The 18,586-nt window shown below is 40.2% G+C and overlaps 1 protein-coding gene across 11 annotated transcripts in view; it reads left to right on the top strand.

The window, feature by feature from the left end:
* The window catches only part of ABLIM2 (actin binding LIM protein family member 2), a 146,425-nt gene that overhangs the window by 359 nt on the left and 127,480 nt on the right, over positions 1–18,586 (top strand). The window contains exon 1 of one of the 11 annotated variants that reach the window (XM_032186632.1): positions 6–74. The exons of the other annotated variants lie outside the window; for them this stretch is intronic. Within the exon in view, the coding sequence (XP_032042523.1) occupies positions 59–74 (16 nt within the window). The 5' untranslated portion in view covers positions 6–58. Of the gene's footprint in view, positions 1–5; positions 75–18,586 lie in introns of those variants that run through there. 11 annotated transcript variants of the gene reach the window in all.

Raw genomic sequence — 18,586 nt, 5'->3', positions numbered from 1 at the left:
GACGGGCGGCGGGGACGGGCGGCAGCGGTGGCGGCGGTGGTGGCCCCTCCTGCGCGACATGAGCACCGGCACAGGTAGGAGGCAGCGGGAGGACCCCCTCCGAACCCCTACATATGCACCGAGCATATCGGGAGGGCGACGTTGCGATTTTTTTTTTTTGCGGGGTGGGGGGGGCAGCTGGAAATTGCGGACCGTAAAGATTTCTGTATTTTTACATATATTTATATATATATTATTATTATTGTATGTATGTGCATCTCTGAGGGGAGCTCGGAGCCCGGGCGCCGCCCGCACACCGCAGGGAGCTCCGCGGGGTGGGTTCGGCTGCCGGCGCCCCCCGGTACCCCGCCGAGCGTGGGGCAGGAACCTGCTGCCCCCCTTCCCCGCCCGGCATCCCGCAGGGAAGGAGCCCGCAGCTCATCAGACGGGTTTGAGGTTAAAATATTGGGGTTGAAAGCTCGGCCTCTACTCCCGGCTGAGATTGCGTGCTGGCAGGGGAGGTGAAAACCACGCAGGTTTCGTCGGAACACCAGCTACGATTTCCACCCAGGAGATCCAGTTGCCCAGGGAAATACAAAAGTATTTTTTTATTATTCCCTCCCCAACCCCCTCCTTCCCCCCGTGATACATGCAGGATTTGTGAACGGGCTTGAAATTGTGTTTTCCAGCAATTCAGCATTCGTCTGCATTGGGTGGCACTGGCGGGTGATTGCTTCAGAGCTCAGCTGATCGCACAATATTATAGTCTTTAAGGCAAACCCAGGGTTGTGCATAGGGAAAGGGGGAGGCTTTCAGAGCTGATTGTATATTTCATTTCTGAGCATAACTGTAGCTGCTAAATATATCCTCTGCCACAACAACGGGGAGACGTTGAATAGCTACAATTACGTGGTGACTCTGTATGTCAACACGCTTAATCACACCACATCCTCGCAGCGAGCCAAATGAGAGCCTAACGCAAACAAAGAGGAAGACAGGCTCCTTGTTAGAGCAGTGAGAGACCCGGGGTCAAACACCTGCCGGAGGCTTCAGATAAAAACGGAGCTTTGCATTTCCTCTATTGAAAGCGTAGCGATTTCCACATATGCCTATCAGCTGTGCTTCCGTGTGGTCTGTGCATGGAAGGCACACTTCCAACCTGCCAAGTGCCCAGGCTGGGGCAGGTGGGAGCAGAGCAAGAGCGTGTTCAGGGGTGCTGGAAATCCTGAGCCTTTCTTCTGCCTCTAAAGGAATCTAGATGGTTAACACAGATAGTGACATCTGCATTGGAGATGATTAAAGTCAAGCACAGAATCCTATCCTGTTCCCCATCTGTAATCTCCAACAGAAGAATATGCAGCACTGTGAAGCATTTAAATTCTGTAGCAGTAGAGCTGAGGCTGAGAGAGGGAGTAGAAAATTCCAGAGTTGCATCTTGAGAATGTTTTAAACACAAATTTGATAGATTGCAAAGTCAGAAAAACAGAAGAAAAGTTTGTGGATAACAGTCTAGTACAGATGAGACTTGACACAATTCTATCTCTGTAATTGCACCAAATACAGCATAAATGAAAGAGAACTAATGAACAGTGCCAAGATAAAAATAACATCCTAGGAAAAAGGGTGGAAAAACCCCTGAGAGTCCTTAGCTCTCATTTGAAATTACAACTGGCAGTTTTAGGAGCATTGTTTTTAAGTATCACTTTAGCTTTGATGTTTCCAGATTTGGATTTACCGTGTCTGTGTGGACTATGTAAAAAATTTGCAATCAATTTCTATGATAAATTAAATGTGGGGAGCCCACCTCTACTCTGCAAAAGCAATGGAAAATTTCTTTTAACATCAGTAGTGCAACTATCGTACAGCAAATTTAATGCCACAACTCACTTGAGTAAAATTACTGCTTACAAAAGATTTCCACCAAAATTGCTCTGGAAAGGCTGCAATTCAAAGCTCAGTGGTGGTGTTGTAGCAGAAGGATGTTTCTGTCTCTGCCAAGAAAACCAGGCTGAAATGTGGCATCGAAATCACTGCCACATAAGGTTTAAGGCATTGCTGCCGTGTTTGGTGATCCATCCTCATGAGATGGAGTCAACCTTTGTGGATGTCTACTTGCTACTCCAGAAGCCTTTGCTCAGTCTGCGTGTCTTGTGCTGATGTGCCACATCATTGGGATCCCTGCCTGGATCCCTGCCATGCTGCCTTGCCCTTTAGATGTACAAATGGTTACATTTGGTAATGTGATTTAGTTTATGATACATAGATACAGATAATACCTTTTAAAGTGGCTGTATAGTTCTCTGAAATGTCATTCTGTATTAATGAACTACAGACTCATGGTATAGTTTTACATCTAGAAAACATATGATCATGTGGCATAGGAAAACACAACTCAAATGTATTAGTATTTATAGCATAATTAGATTTTCCCACACATGATTATCCTCAGCTGAATTCCATATACTTACCTCTGACCTTGTCTGAAAACATTTCTAAGCAAGGGCTCATTCACAACCCCTATATACCTAGGAGAGTTGCATGAAATGGCTGTGTATTCGGGATTCTGAGTGTACTTTTAATAATTTATAATATGGTTATCAGCCTGATATCCCAGTTCTTTGCTGTCTTGAAATCATAGCAAAAAGAACAAAGTAGGTTAAAAATTTGAAATTGAGAAAACTAGGTTTCCATCAGTTCCCAGAAATAGGGTAACATGGTGTTGATTATTTAAGTGCAAGAAGAATCACAGAGCTAATTACATACTAGGTGAATTATCTCAGATTAGATTAAATTAAATGTCATGACACAAATTCGCTTGGCTCTTTAGTTTCTAAACTGTTACATTAGAGGGAAAATTTGGTTGTGTGGATCAGAGAGCTGCTGACAGAGGTTCACAACCCAAATGGCGCATGGCCATAGTGCACTGGTTACAAAAGAGGCTGCACAGGCTGGTCACACTGGTTCATGCCCTGCCGGGGAGATGCTTAACTCCTTTTCAAAATTCACATGTAAATAGGCCAACGGGAACCCTCCCCAGAGACAATAGCCTGTTTGTTTCAGACAAGTATATTTTCCTGTTTTACTTTCATCCCTTCCTTTTGAGCACTGGTAGCAGAGAGCATTAAGTTACTTGATGGGAGCAGCAAGAGGTCGCCTTGCTTTGGAGTTCTCCAACTAATGAAATATGTATGTGTGAAGATAATAATGTGCAGTCCTCCAAGTTTAGTAATTAAACAGAATTAGAGCTACTTCATTTCCTTGCCATTTTAGCCATGGCATGATCTCCCTGAGAAAGTATACAATGGCATGTAACTGCTGATGGTAATTCTTGCTCTAAAATTGAATTTTGTGGAATATATATATATGTATATACACACACACATATATTTGGATTGTAAAAAAAAATAGGAAGCTGTATCTTAGGCTTAAGTTGTTTTTGTTTGTTTGTTTTTTATTTGTTTGTTTGTTTGTTCTTTGTTGAAGATTATTCTTTGCAACATCATGTTCTTTGATAGTAAGAATATACAGCACTGCTACAAGAGGGTGAAATTGGTCAGAAGAGATTATCAGGTGATAGCTTCATCAGCCAGTAACTTCTGACTGCAGGACATCCTGCCTGCTGCAGGCCTTTCTGTGCTACCCGAGCTCTGCTCAGATGGGAAAGGTAGCTTGTTCTCCTTTAAAACACCCGGACATTTTGCTCCACGAGTGAGGTCTGCTTCTTGCCAACCTGCCCGTCTTCCACATGGTGTCTGCAGCACCGAACACCCTGTGTGTCTGCTCTTCTGGCCACAGCTGGCTGCCACTTCAGCATGGTAGTAAAGCACTGTTGGTTTTGCTGCACAGGGCTTACATACTCAATGCCCAATATTCAACTTTATGATAGAAACAGAGAGCCAAGAAATGTAAAGAGATAAATAATTGAAAAACCAATTAAAGTGTGGCTGTTGAGGTAACTTTTCCCCTCTTTTTCCTCATTCTGTGACATGGGCTCGCCAATATTCAAAGTGAGGAAACCCCGGTCATAGTTTTGCTGATTTTGACAAACCATTCACCTTCTATCCTCTACAGACTCCCAAATCCAGGCTGTGGAGATGTGTCCCTCCTGACTTAAAGCTCAGAGCAGTGTTTTCCAGTCCTGCTGGGGGGTTGCTCACCTTCATACCCTGAATTTTCAAACAAAGGGATCATAACAGTGAATGAAGCATATTTGGGTGGAAGTAGAGCATTCTGCTTAGGGCTTTCACAGGGCAGGGATGACTGCTGGAATGGGAGCGGGAACGACTAGCAGCACTACTGTGCCTTCTTCATTCATCCCTCCAGCAGGCCAGCATCAGACACGGCAGCAGAGGGGCCTCAGAGATTATCAGACAATTTGCTGGCTCATTGTCTGCATCCTTAAATATATCCTTCAGGCAAATATTTCTGAATTTAGATGATTCCCTGTGTCAAGATCTATTAGCAGTGTGTCAGGGCCTTGAGCTGTTACCGTCTGAACTGTTGGAGGGTTTTTTTTCACAGCTGGTTAGCTGATGCTCGTGCTCTGAAATCTAGATGGAGTCTTGTTTTGCAGGAAGGACAGTTATTTATTTTTCTGTTCTAGAAAAGAAATCTGAGAGGAATATAAGCTCCATTCAGTGAATAGTTCTGTCTGCTTTAGGAACATATTTTCTCCTTTTCTCTGTAAAAACAATTCTACTGGCATTAGCTATATTGATCAATACCTTCATTTTGGAGATTTTTCCTGATAGTATAGTACAAGTTGGTTGATCTGTAGTGAAGGAAATCAAAGCATCACTGCAATTAGCCATGAAAAATAAAAATAAATATTCCTGAATAGTAAGATATCACTAAAGATGTTTTTAAAAGACTTTAATGTTCCTATAATATGGATTGTTTTTTTTTTTTTTGTTTTTTTTTTTTTTTTCTATTTAGAAACTATTACTTTTTGAATTAAGCAGTATTGTCACTGTTAAGCATAACAGACCACAATTGCTCCTCATGATAGATAGGAGAAGAAAGCGTGGTACCTTAGTTATTACTGTATGGTAACTGATCACAAACACAGCAGTCCTTGAAAGTTTTCAAATATCTCCTTTGTTTTTACATATCTAGCATTGGTCAGTCTCTGATGCATCAAGAGAGGATGAAATGTGATTGTCCTGTGTTTTTCCTCTTCCCTCTTGCCAAATTCGTATTTGGGAGACAAAAATAAATATAGGTGTTAAAAAAAATTCTGGCCCCTGCTGGTTTATGGAGTGAAATAACTGAATATAGTGTAAATGTGGAGCAGTAAGCATACTGTACTTGCGTTCCTTCAAGCCTGTTTCAAAGGACAAGAAAGTAAAACCAAATCCCTATGACTGTTTATAGTGTAAAATCCTTGGGCAAGAGGGAGGAGTTAAAGTTTGATCCATATCATATGCAGAAAAAGTCAAAGAACCTGTTATGCTTGAGTGTGTCATACAAGAGCTTTGGCAACTTCAGAAAATAGGTCATTAGAGCTCCTTCCCCTTGCAGGTGTGTGACTTGTGGATTCACAGGTGGCAGCAAACCTCAGAGGTAATAAGTAAGGCACTTTACTAATTGTTTAAGTAAATACTGAGATCTTCTCTAAGCTATGCTAAATGGGACTAAATGAACATGAGGTGGTTAATTCAGAGAGTTCTTGATCAGAGGCCAGTTTTTGCTTGATTTATTTCTACTTTTGTCAAGATAGTTCACTGAGGTGCATTTGTAAATCATAGATTGTTGCAGTATTGCAGTTTAAAGTTATGTGAATGATCTAGAAGTCATGAAAAATATTTTTACAGTTTCATCTTTGTTTTCATCTCAGTTACTTGTGTTTACTTTGCCCAGTTTACAGATTCTCTAGGTCCCTTTTCCTTTCCTGTTGTGTTCTCAGAGTTGCAAACTTATTTTGGATCTGCAAGTTATTTCTCTGCTTTGCCTTGTAACAAAACAGTGAGGGGTTTTAATAGAGTTTAGCTGACAAGTTTGCTTTTGATAGTCTTGTAGAGTTTGCCTTGCTCCCATGTTTCTTTTGGCTTTGCAATACCAGCGGCGTTTAAACAATCTCTTGATCACAATTTTAGATATAACACAGATACAGAGGACCTAATCTTTAAGGCTGTATGTATATAATTGTGTAGGGCATGGAGACCTACAGACAGAAACTGGCCTTGCTGACAGGAAGGCAGGAATGGAGTAGGATTTGCAGCCAATTCACACAAATGGTGTACAAGGCAATCTGGAACAGCTGGGCCTTCGTATGTCTGTATGGCGGCGATCTGGAGCAAACGTCTGGCAGTGCCTCCAACACCTTGCCCCTGTGACTCGCACATATGCCATCCGTTCTGCTATGTGCTAACCTGGCTGCAAGTCGGGCTCTGAGTGCCAATTTTAGGGTTTCTGCTTGCGGCCTGAGTTCCAGTGTGCTCACCAGTTCCTGCCCTACTCAGGCTAAATAAAGCAGAGCCAACCCGAAAATAATGCACTCTGCCTTTGCCTGGAGAGCAGACCAGCGCTGCACCTGAGCACAGGTTGTGGGTATGTGGTAGTGGTGACAGGCCAGAGCGGGTTTGTGTGCCATCTGGAGCCCGTCCATGGCTCAGTGTGCCTTTGGGTACAGAGTTCCCACCCGCGTGGTTAACAACTCCTGCACAAGGGAGAATCTCACTGCTCTCTTCAGCTGGAAATGCCTGGTGAGTGGCTGTAGGGAAGATGGAGCCAAGCTCCCCTCACAGGTACGTGGAGAAAGGGCATGAGGTGACAGCTAGGAGTTAGAGCAAGGGAAATTTGTGCTGGCTGTAAGGAGAAGAAAAACAGGAATGGGAGTGCCTGAAACCTGGAAGAGTTTTTCCCAAGATGGCCGTAAAACGTCCAGCCTCTGGGTTTTTAAAAATCTATTTTGCAAAAGTCTGAGTAACCTGACCTAACTTTGAGTATAGACCTGCAGTGTGTTGGACCTCTGGGTGTCCTATCCAGTCCCAAATTTTCTGAGGATCTCTCTGCTACAGAGACCTACAGGCAGATTTATCTTGAATGCCTTACTTATTTACTGATCAGCGTTCCTCCTAGGCTTTGGTGGCTCATTCCTATCTCATGAAATTGGAGGAAAAAAACTACTACTTCTAGCTTCAGCTTTGTGTAGGAGCATTTGTAAGTTCTCCTGCACCAGGCCCTGTGGAGAAAGTGTTTTATGGACCACAAACCTGTTGAACTATCACCCAGAAGATGCAGGCCCACTCCCGTGGGCTATGCTAGCACAACTGCAGAGCCAAGGGGTGACAGACACCAAGCATGGTGTGAACATCTGGCTTCTCCATCCATGCTGGGATTTCAAGAAATGATAGCACTTGTGGCTGAGATCACTGAGAGCTGCGGAGTGCTTCTTCACTCTGCAACTGGGGCATTTCTTTTCATGACTAACTGAAGAATCAAGGTAAAGATGTTAACATTTTTAATAAACACAGCTTCTCATGATATGGAACTAAACTAACATCTCAGAGACTGTGTTAATGTGCCATCAGCTACATGTATGTCTTTACAAGCCATTAAACTGTAAGCATTAGCACTTCATTTTGCTGTATGTCACATTCATTGCTGTTATTTAAGCAAACATTGCAGTGATGCCTATACCAGATCAAGTGCCTGTGTGGCCCAACACACTGTGTCCAGCAGCACCCATCACCCAGTGTGGTTAGCAGTGGCTGATAATAGTATCTTGAAAATTGTGCAAGACCAGGATGAACACAAAGCAATGTTTCATACAAATACCTGATTTTAGCTCTTTTTTAATATCCTGGCCTAAATTTCTTTCTCTGCAGAAAGTCAGTGTAACGATAAACTTCAGTATACATTTGTATCTTAATAGAGCTATTCTGAAAAACAGTTATACTGCTGTTGATTTGATTTTGTCTGTATTATTTATTAATTTGGATTGAGCTAAGAGTGAAAGCTAGATTGTGCTGAGGACCCATAACTCCTGTTATTTCTAAACTCAGAGTTAATCTTCCCAGAGTGAACATTATAGTGCACTTTTTTTTTTTTTTTTTTTTTTTTTTTTTTTAAGGAAAACCGTGGTAGTGGTAGTCACTCATTTCAAATTCAATTTTCTTTTTTTCCTTAGAGCTAAAATTTTAATTTGTGATATGCCTGAGCTTTTTTTCATGGTCAGCGTTGATTTTTCCATGGGAACAACATGGTCCATGTCCTGAAAAGAATATGAGACTAACATTAGAGTGATGCTGCCAGCTCTGCAGAAATGCTCAGCTGGGCTTTCTGCATGCTGTCTCTGAAGCACATAAGGTCTCCATAGATCTAGAAGCATGCCATAGTCATGGCTATTTTAGAAGGCAATACATAGCACTTGCTGCAAATTGAAGTTGGCAGAAAAAGCCTGGCTGTTAAGCTAGAGCTGTCAGAAGCTGCCATAACGTTGGTTGGATACTTGCTTGATTCACCCATTACAAATTAGAACAAGGCAGCTTCTCAGAGTATTTATGCATACAAAGGTACTTAATATTTTTGGAAATATATAGGAATGCTATATATAGGAGGCATTCTCAGCTTCAGCTCTGATTTTGATTTTGCACATGTTTCCTAAGACTGTTGTGGTGATCTGTTCAATTAGGGATGGATTATTTCAGTATAGCTGTTTGCACTGTAGACATCAAAACAGTTCACCAATTTCAGGTCTGGAATTTAGGTTGAATTTCTATTTAACTCTAGTTATTCATTTGAGCTATTTTTATTTTATTGTGTAGGTTACGGGTCAAATTCAGTTGCTTAATCATCTAATCTTCTACTACTTCTCAGAATAACTGGTTGTTTGCACTCGCATATTCCAGAACCAAGTTAGAAAAAACAGACCTGTCTTCCCCATAGACAACAAAAGATAACAAACCTACCACTTCTCCTGATAGTCTTTTTCTGTACTAGTCACTCTTGTGCTTAGAAAGTACTGTTCCCTTTCATATTTTTAGAAACATTTCATTTCTTGTTTTCTGTAGCTGAACCTGTTTTCTTGAAGTGAACCTGTGAATGTATTTTAAGTTATGCATCCAGTGTCACTTAGAGAGCCCTTTGCAGTTGGTAAACAGCAAACCTTGACATGATAAAGAAAGCTGCCTACTCTTAGCCTACCCTGAGGCTTCTTGATGTGGTTCTGGAAGGCAGGTGGTGGTTCCAGTGCTCTGGGCATGCTGGAAGGCAAAGGGCTGCAGGTTAACAGGAATCTCCTAGAAATTTGCTAGGGAAATTTTGGTAATTATGGTGTGGAAAAAAACAGTGGTATGGAAAGTATTATCACTGCATTGACATTATTGGACTGTGAAGAATTAACAGTTACCGAAGGTCCTATATTGGTCACAGGCTATTTGACATTTCAGCTTGACAGCTATGTATAGCACTTGAGCAGTAGGGATCGAGGACTTCTGATGGACAGTAAGAGCTATGTGTCCAGGAGAGTCCGGTGGTACTAACCTACAAATTGGTCATCCTACATGTTTCACTTCATCCTGTCTCTAGGCTGTGATCTCTTCAAAACTGCTGTGTCTGACATAATGTTGCATCTCCATGTTGGCGTTTAAAGCTTCTTTTTATCACTTCAGACTTTGTTGTTGTTGTTGCATATTTCAGTGTAAGCATCCTAAAATGTTATGCCCTAAAGAAATTGCTAACGCAGTAAGAAAATGGAAAGCTCTTCTACATACAAATAATGCAATTAAGAGGGTAATTATTGTTGTTAATATTTTTTCCTATACTTCATCTGACTGCAGTTTATTTAGCTTGTAAACTTTGGGGAGGAGGTTCTGTCTCTGTGTACTGCATAAACAGCCATACTATTTTTAGTCCCAAACTGAAAAGTAACTTCATCTACTTAGGAAATTTCTCCTCTATTTGGCAAGAATTCCTTCCATTTTTGTTAGGATGGATCACTCTTTACATTTATGCTCTCTGATTTTAGGGTTTCCTTTTGGTAGAATGTCGTTGTGGTACTGTTGGAGTTGTGTATTTTTATAAATATGTTTAGCTTTTTGCTAGTACTGTTCATCAGTGTGCTACAAAGCTCTCACAAGAGAATTAATGACTTCTTAATTCACTTGTACACCTAGGGGAGCTGAGGACAGATTTGTGACTTGTCTTTTGTAGGACTGATCAAGGGAAAAAGAATTAGGAATACCAAAGTATGAGTTAAATGTTGCATCCATTAGGTCACTGGCTTCATAAGTATAAAACTTGATATATTTGGGGTTGGTTTTAGCATTGATGTAAGTGGCTGACATTTGGATGAAGAAGTAAGAAAGGAAAATGAACTCTTGTCACCTTCCACCAAGTTTTGAAAAATAAAATCTGGTCCTTAGGTTGTCCAACAGCTAAAGGAGGGAAAGAGAAAGGGAAGAATTAGACTTGCAAAAATAAATAAATAAATAACAAAGCCAGTTTCCTGCTGCTGATTCTGTGCACTGGGCAGCCTGGATATTCCCCTCCTTGAGCTTTGTTTCCATCTGGCTAGTATCCATGAGACTCCATTCCACAAAGAAATCAGGATTGCAACTGATGTCGCCCATCAGACATGGTTGTTCTTGTAAAATATTTAAATCAAACAGATGAAGATACAAAAAGCTAACCCTGGGTAACATTCTTATTTTTACGCAACACGCAAGGGCTGCATGTACTGGCACATGGGCTGCAGTCGTGCAGCCCCACCAAGGAATCTGCAGCCCAGAGCACGCTTGTCCCAGCAGACCCTTGCCAGCAGCTGCCACTGTCACTTGCCAGTTGTTTCAAGCTGTTTAAAGGTGACGTAACATGTCAGAGAGATAACATGCCACTCTTTGCTCTAGGGGCAGGGTTAAGCTAATATTTCCCTAGCGCCGAAGGCCAATGTTGTAGATACATGTAGAAATAAGGCAAAGCCCCTGCTCTTCTCTCTGCCCATCACTGTTTCCCAGCTGGGTAGGGAAGCTGGGCACTGGGGTCAGTGGCCTGCTGTGTGCAGCAGTGAGAGCAGGGCGCAGACATCAAGGCAGGTCAGCAGTAAGAATGGAGAGAAGCCAGGGCTCTGCTGGAGGGTGTCAGATGGCTGAACATTTTTGTAGCCCAACTGAAATAAGAGCCAATTCCTGCAACTTCCATCAGTCACGGTCACATTAATACAATAGGTAATTTGGAAAATATTTTTGATTCAGACTGATAATGCCTCTAAGCTTTTGTATCCCTGGTAAGCTGAAAGCTTAGTTACTGGGGTGGAGATTATGGCAGTCCTGAGGGCTTGCACTGAGTCAGACTTGTTTACTGGGTAAATTTGTCATGATTCCAGAAGAGTATAACCACTGATACCACATATTTGTAGAGCAAAGAGCATCACATGAATAAGGAGAACCATTCAAATGAGACTAGGAATGCACAAGGTCACACCAGATGTTGTCCCCTGGAGACTGGTGCAGTACCAGCACAGCGTGGTTATAGAATCATGGAATGGTTTGGGTTGGAAGGGACCTTAAAGATCACCCAGTTCCAACCCCCCTGTCATAGTCAGTGACACCTCCCACAATACCAGATTGTTCATCCAGCCTTGGCCTTGAACATCTCCAGGGATGGGGCATCCACAGCTTCTCTGGGCACCCTGTTCCAGTGCCTCACCACCCTTATCCTGAAAAATTTCTTCCTTATATCCAATGAAGAACTGAAACTCACTTCAGCTTTCTGTGTTGTTTGAAGCCCGTTTATGTGCTTGGCCTTTGTTCCAGATGTGGCTCACAATGGTTATACCTTGACCTAACAGGTATCTGGGTCATTGCAGTCTAGTTGGTGAGGAGTCGTCATTTGACAACAACCAGTTGATTGGAATTGATGTAAAGCAAAACACAGACAAGTATTTCTTTGCTGGAAATCCCCAATACCATACAAATGATGGACTTCAACCGGACTTCAAACAACAGAAGTTTCAAAAGCTGTGTTTTGCAAGGTGTACTCAAAAGTTTGTTCAAATTTGTAGTCTAAGAAATTTCTTGAAGCTTATTTTCAGAGCTGTTCTCTCGAAGCCATAGATAAAACAACTGCCAGTCTTGAAGTCTACAGTCCCCGTAAGGAATAGCTGTCAAAATGTGCTGTGGCAGAACATCAGAATAAGGTGCTGGCAAGTTAAAAGTATCTTATGCACTACCAGAGACTCTCAAGAAAGCATAAGTGCTAATGCTGGGGATGCTGACTTATCAAAGGAGTGCAGCTACATGCAAGAGGATTAATTTTACATGCTTTGAGCTAAGAAGGCTTCACAACCTCAGATGCAAATCCACAAATGAGTTAAATTTAGTACACATTTTATTGTGCCTTTGTTTTGAAATGGATGCTGTTCTTGTTTACAGCTTGGCATTCTTCATTTGTAGTGCTTGTCATGTTTTTAAAGTTATTCTAAAATTGATTCTAAAATGGATGTTTTTGAGATTAATAACTTTCAAGACTAGATATGCTTTTTGTCACTTGTCCTATTGAAGCATAAGAAAGTATATAAATATAAAAACAAAACTCTTTTGATATAATTATTAAAAACTATCCCTTGTGTTAGACTTTAAAATTTCTAAAATCTTTTTATTTGAATCAACATTCTTGGAAAAGATTTTTCATGTTACTCACAGACCACTCCAAATATAGCTTTGGTCATCTTCCTTGAGCAGATATAGATCCTAAACTGTTTTCCCTTACAGTTGAACTCCCTAAATCCTTCATCTGTGAAGTACTGTGTTGCAAGTTATTAACTGGTTACTTTATTCTGGAAGTTTGCAGATGTTTATGTCATTTAATGCAAACAAATTATAGATAAAATACGTTAGGACATTAAATATTTAAATGTTTTTTTCAGATAATAGTTTTGTTTATTCAGCTTGCGGAACCTATACTGGAAGTTAGGAGCATGTTAAAAAGCACAGGTATGATGCAAGAAAACAGAAGGTTTTGATTATTATTTAGAATAAAATCAATAAGCAAATAGGTATAGAATAAAATTATGGAAGATTGCTGTAGGTCACTGCACCAGTACGTTAACATACTAAACTATTTGGAGGACGACACATTTTCCACATCAGAATTAAACAAACAGCAGCTTAATGCATTAAGTCATTTTGGTAACATCTGCTCTATCAGTTGCCTACGGGCTGGAAAATTATGTATTGTGGCAAAAGCTGCACAGACAGATCCAGCAGCTCAGGATTTAATGCTCGAAGTGGTGAGGCCAGTTTTGGGTCCTTTGACTCCAGTCACACTGGTGAGATGCTTGCAGCCCCTTCATCCCACCTGGGCTTGCAGGAGATGTTCAGCATCAGGCATGTCCCTGCCGTCCTATTTTTCCTCCTGCCACAGCACTAGAATTGGTGAGTGGCTTTAATGGGCTGTTGCTGGTGTTTCTGCTGTGTACAGTTCTAGGCCACTAGCAATGAGGAATATAAATATAATGAGCTGTGGGAGGATTGTTCTTTTTATTTTTTTTTTTTTTCCCCATAATACTTCTCCAAGTTACTTTGCTCTTCCCAACACCCTAGGTAGGCATCATTAGGACAACACTCATGAGACTGTCAATCTTACTCCAAAGCAAGGTATTCTACTGTATCTCTAGGACTTTAAGTAGTTTTCTACAATTTCTTTAATAATTTTAGTATCATCAGTTTACCAGATAAACATGATATACGTAATCTTGTACCATACAAACAGAAGTGAAAACCTCATGCTTACCCCTGAGATGTAGCTATCAAGTAGGGCATGTACACATGCAGGGAAATTAGGGGAGAAATTGCGAGCAATAACATCTCTATATGAAAAGTAAAAGACAAGTTGGAGCATCTTTTTTTTTTTTTTTTTTTTTGCCATTAGGAATTTGTATTGCTCATATGGGAATGGCATGAGGAGACTTAAAATGATAAAAAAGTTGCAACCTTCTTCTGCAACTAGAACAGTTACAAACAGATTATAATAATTAAAAATAAATAAATAAATCACAGAATGGTTTGGGTTAGAAAGGACCTTAAAGACCATTCAGTTCCAACCCCCTGCCATGGGCAGGGACACCTCCCACTAGACCAGGTTGCTCAAAGCCATATCTAGGCTGGCCTTGAACATTTCCAGGAATGGGATATCTATCACTCCTTTGGGCAACCTGTTACAGTGCCTCACCACCCTCTGAGTAAAGAATTTCTTCCTAACATCTAATCTAAATCTCCCCTCTTTTATTTTAAAGCCATTACTCCTTGTCCTACCACTACACCTCCTGATAAAGAGTCCCTCCCCAGCTTTCCAGTAGGCTCCTTTAGGTACTGGAGGGCTGCTAAGGTCTCCCCAGAGCCTTTTCTTCTCCAGACTGAACAACTCCAATTCCCTCAGCCTGTAGATTTCTGCATAATCACTAGTCTCACAGTGATGGCACTTAGTTTAAAACATCACGTGTTTCAAGGCTGTGATAAAACAGTGAGACTTAACAATGCTTCTTATATTGCAATCCCAAAGCTCCCAAAGTGGAAGAGTCAGCCAAATTTCAACAAGCAGTTAGATAAGCAGTGCTAATCACTTTGCCTAGCATTTGAACTGCAAGGGAGCTGTGCAGCATGCAGAGTCTTGATGCTGGATACATGTACAGTAATATCTGTGCCAAAGATTGTGCCCTGTAGAACATGTGGTTCACTGGGATCAGTGTTTACTGCTATAAAATTGCTACAACTTTTCTAATGTCTGGCCCTGCAAAGTGCAGTGTTAAATGTTTAATATTGTAAACCAGATTCATTTCTTTGTATGTATGGTATAAGCATAGATTTTAAAAGATGGCATTGCTCCTCCACTTAACTGTGACTTTTTGACGATGGCATTTCCAAGGTCATTGTGAGTAATATTTTATTTGTAGGATTGAAATGAAATTCCTCCTGAACTCTCTCTGGGTCTATCCTAGAGCCAGACAGCTGCAAGTCTGAAGGCAAGAAGTATAAATGGAAATACATATTCATTGTGACTGACAGCACTATGGGATAAGAAATTCATTTTGACATTTATATCTTAAAACAACAACAACAGAAGAAAAATAAATGTCATTCATTTAGTCACTTATATGACTGCCTAAAAGTAGATTCTGTTCTAATAGAATCCAGTGGTCTAAAACTACAAGTTCAGATGAGAAATGTTGACCCCCTGCCAGGATATCCCAAATTCCTTATGGCAGATCTGGAGAGAAAAGTTTGGCTTTACTACTTGTGTTGTGTAGTATAACATTATGATGGAAGATGGCCTTGTAAAAATCTAGATGGAAAAAGATTCTGCAAGTTAAAGGTGTTCAGCAGCACCGAATGCCACGCCGCTTTTTCCGTAGATCCTGAATATGAATTTGGGAGCCTAATTGTTATCACCTTGCTGCAAAGAGTCCTCATGCATTTATGGTGATGTTCATGCTAGAGAGTGATTTTAGACAGGTCTGTTTTGCTGTCAGGTCAGGGTTTCATGCAGAGTCCTGCCCCGGCACAAAGAGGAACACGTCCATGGGCAGCTGGGGTCTGGGTGTATGAGGAGGGGCTGTGAGGAGGCTCCAAGGGGAGGCTCCAAGGGGAGGCTCCAAGGGGAGGCTCCAAGGGGAGGCTGAGGAGGCTCCAAGGGGAGGCTGAGAGGATGTTTACATCGTTGTCTTCGACTTCCACCTGGTGGACTGAAAAGATGGTGGAACTTCTGTTTCTGAGATCTGCTTCTCAGAGATGCATGGCAAAAGAACAAGAGTCAGCAGTGCAGCATTGGAATTTCTGATTAGATATAAGGGGGGAAAAAATCCCAGGGGAGGTGGAAAAGCGCTGGAGCAGGTTTTTCAGGGAAGTGGTGTCCTTCCATCCTTCTGTCAGATCAGAACCAGACAAGGCCCTGGGAACCTGACTGAGAGGGATCCATGCTGAGGGGTAAGCAGGACTCAATGACCTCCAGAGGTGCCTCCCAACCTACATTATTCTGTGGTTCTAAATGTAGTGTGTGGGTGTGCTAAACTTGACTTCAGTGTGATTAAATTTTTATTTAAAGCTAGAGCTGAAGAGTAAGTTAATGCTTCTGGGACTCTCATGCAGTGCTTCCAAAAATAAAAGAAAAACTTTCAATGGAAACTTAAGTTCTTCTTTAGCGTAATGGTATCTCAGCTAAGAGTTATGTGTCTGTTTTATAACTGTAGCCATGTGTCAGAGTGTGTGTGATGCACTTTATAAAGGGTCAGATTTAATTCTCCAGGTCATAAACTGAACAGCTAAATGGATTCAAGACTTAACTTGCCCATTCTGCAACAGATAATTAAAAGATCTAATCTCTTACACAGCTGACCTGAGAATAAAAACAATACATTTCAAATATTCTGTAGATTTTCTGCATAATAGAATGCGCAGCTTTTAATTTTTAATTTAGTATGCCATTACTACAGCTAGGCCAATTTTAAGATAGTGTATTGATTTTAAAGTTGAATCTTGAGATCATTATTTTCTTGTGCACTGAATGGAAAGCATATTGTGAATTCCTGAATATCTATTGAGGAGAGGTAGAAACTCATTAATATAAAACCATCTGTAAAATGATTGTAAAATATATTGTAGACAAGGAGCTGTTTTAAAGATGAGACCAAAATCAGTTTTAAAAGAGCAATATTTATTTTATTATATTTTCCATCTATGGCCATGCTTCATCATGCAGCTAATAAATGGATTGATGCATAACTGAATTTAGGATTAGCATATAGTCATTAAAGTCATTGAGGAGATATGAATGTTTAAAAGGGTTTGTATTGTTTTTAAGTAAAATAATTAAATCTTTCTGTGTAAGTAGAAGAATGCATTTTAAAGGAGTCGTTATAATTCTGCCTCTGTGCAAATGTACAAAAACATAATCTCACTGCTTTAAAAAGAAACATAGACTATGAATGAAAAATAGTCAACTTCAGCTTGATTAGAATTATTTTCTGTCTTTTAAATTTCTAATAATTTTCTAAATTTCTAAAAATTTCTAATAATTGTTATCAGACCATATGAGGAAATGATAAATACACAGCAGTGTCAGCCTGCCAGAGGATCCCTGGGGGGCTGCTATCACACCGCTGTAGTGAAGGGCACGGCACATTGGTCACATGTCTAGAGAGCAAAGAAAGGATTTGGAGTCATTTTCCTGTATCCTTCCCCTTCACTAAGTGGAACTCACAACTGAAATCAGCTCAATTAATTGGCAACTAAGTGTTGATTACATCAGTAATCAAGCTAGAACTGATTGCATGACTTAGGTGGTGGATTTGACCTGCAACTGCAAAGAAAGCAAAGTGGGAGCTTAAAAGAAGCCATTTGTAAAGCAGAACAGAAAATATTCTTGAATACAGGTGCAGGGATTAGGCTACTTTCTCTTGAATGCCATACTGAATGGCATATTTACTAATAAAAATATAATTGTTACTATATTTATAGAAAACTTCCAATACAGCATCTTGACCAAGACTGTTTTATCAAAAACTCGAAGGATTGTAAAGTGATAGATGTCAATCCTCAAATGATACCATTTGAGGAAAAAAAATAGGAGCAATACTGTAAGCTAGCATTTAGGGCGCTTTTTATTCTTTTGGTTAGGAAGAAGAATTGACAATGGATGCATGTATTCCTTGGAAAAAAAAAAAATAAGAAAATAATGTGAAAAAAAGACCATTTTTGTTGAGAATGGCAGGGCCAAAAAACAGGAGGCAATCTCCTCAGTCAGAAATGCTGCTTTCAGGTATTTCCCCACTGCAGAGTACCTGTGGCTCTTCTGTTCCCAGGGAGATGAGTAATTTTGAGTAATTCTTTTTTTTTTTTTTTTTTTTTTTTTTTCCTTATGGGCAATGCCTGTGTTTGCATGAATTTACCAGGTACTTATATGTAGAGGTTTCCTATTGTTTTACAAACCTTACTCTAAAAAGGACAACTTTCCTTTTCACTGAAAAATCATTCTTTTCCATTTATCTGTAAAGTTTTCTTAAGAGTCTATGTTAAAGAGACAGTTTACAAATGTATTTAATATATCCTGAACTTGCACAGTCAGGATCTGGAAATAAGAATTTGTAGCATTTGGGAAATATTTATTCAGAAAGAGTTCCTTTTTTTCCCCGTTGCCTAATTTTAAAGTTAAGAGGTTAAAGATGTTTCGTGTTTGTTACACAATGGTACATATTGTTAATTCTCATCCAAGAGTGATGCTTAAACCGTTATAATAATATAATATAATATAATTTTGAATAAAATACATTTGCATGTTGTAACGTGTTGCACAGTGGTCTCCGTGTGGAAATTGCTAATTTTTTTCTGATTAAACTTGCATTGTTCTTGGCAGTATTATTTGAGCAAACAAAAGCTGGCATAATATAGAGATAAAAAGTAATTATGAACTTGCCTCTGAAGAGTTGATAGTTTGACCTGCCAAACCCATCAAGATAGGTATCCATGAATATATATCCATGAATGAAATACGCAGGAGTATTTCAGCTGACTTCAATACAACTGAAATATTGCACTAATATTTTTCATATTCATTGATGCTCATGGTAGTATGCACTCTGTTAGTATGAACATCCAAAAATATGAAAGACAAT

Source organism: Aythya fuligula, chromosome 4 (genome assembly GCF_009819795.1).
Source record: "Aythya fuligula isolate bAytFul2 chromosome 4, bAytFul2.pri, whole genome shotgun sequence".
NCBI lineage: Eukaryota > Metazoa > Chordata > Aves > Anseriformes > Anatidae > Aythya > Aythya fuligula.
This window is presented reverse-complemented; position numbering and strand designations above follow the sequence as displayed.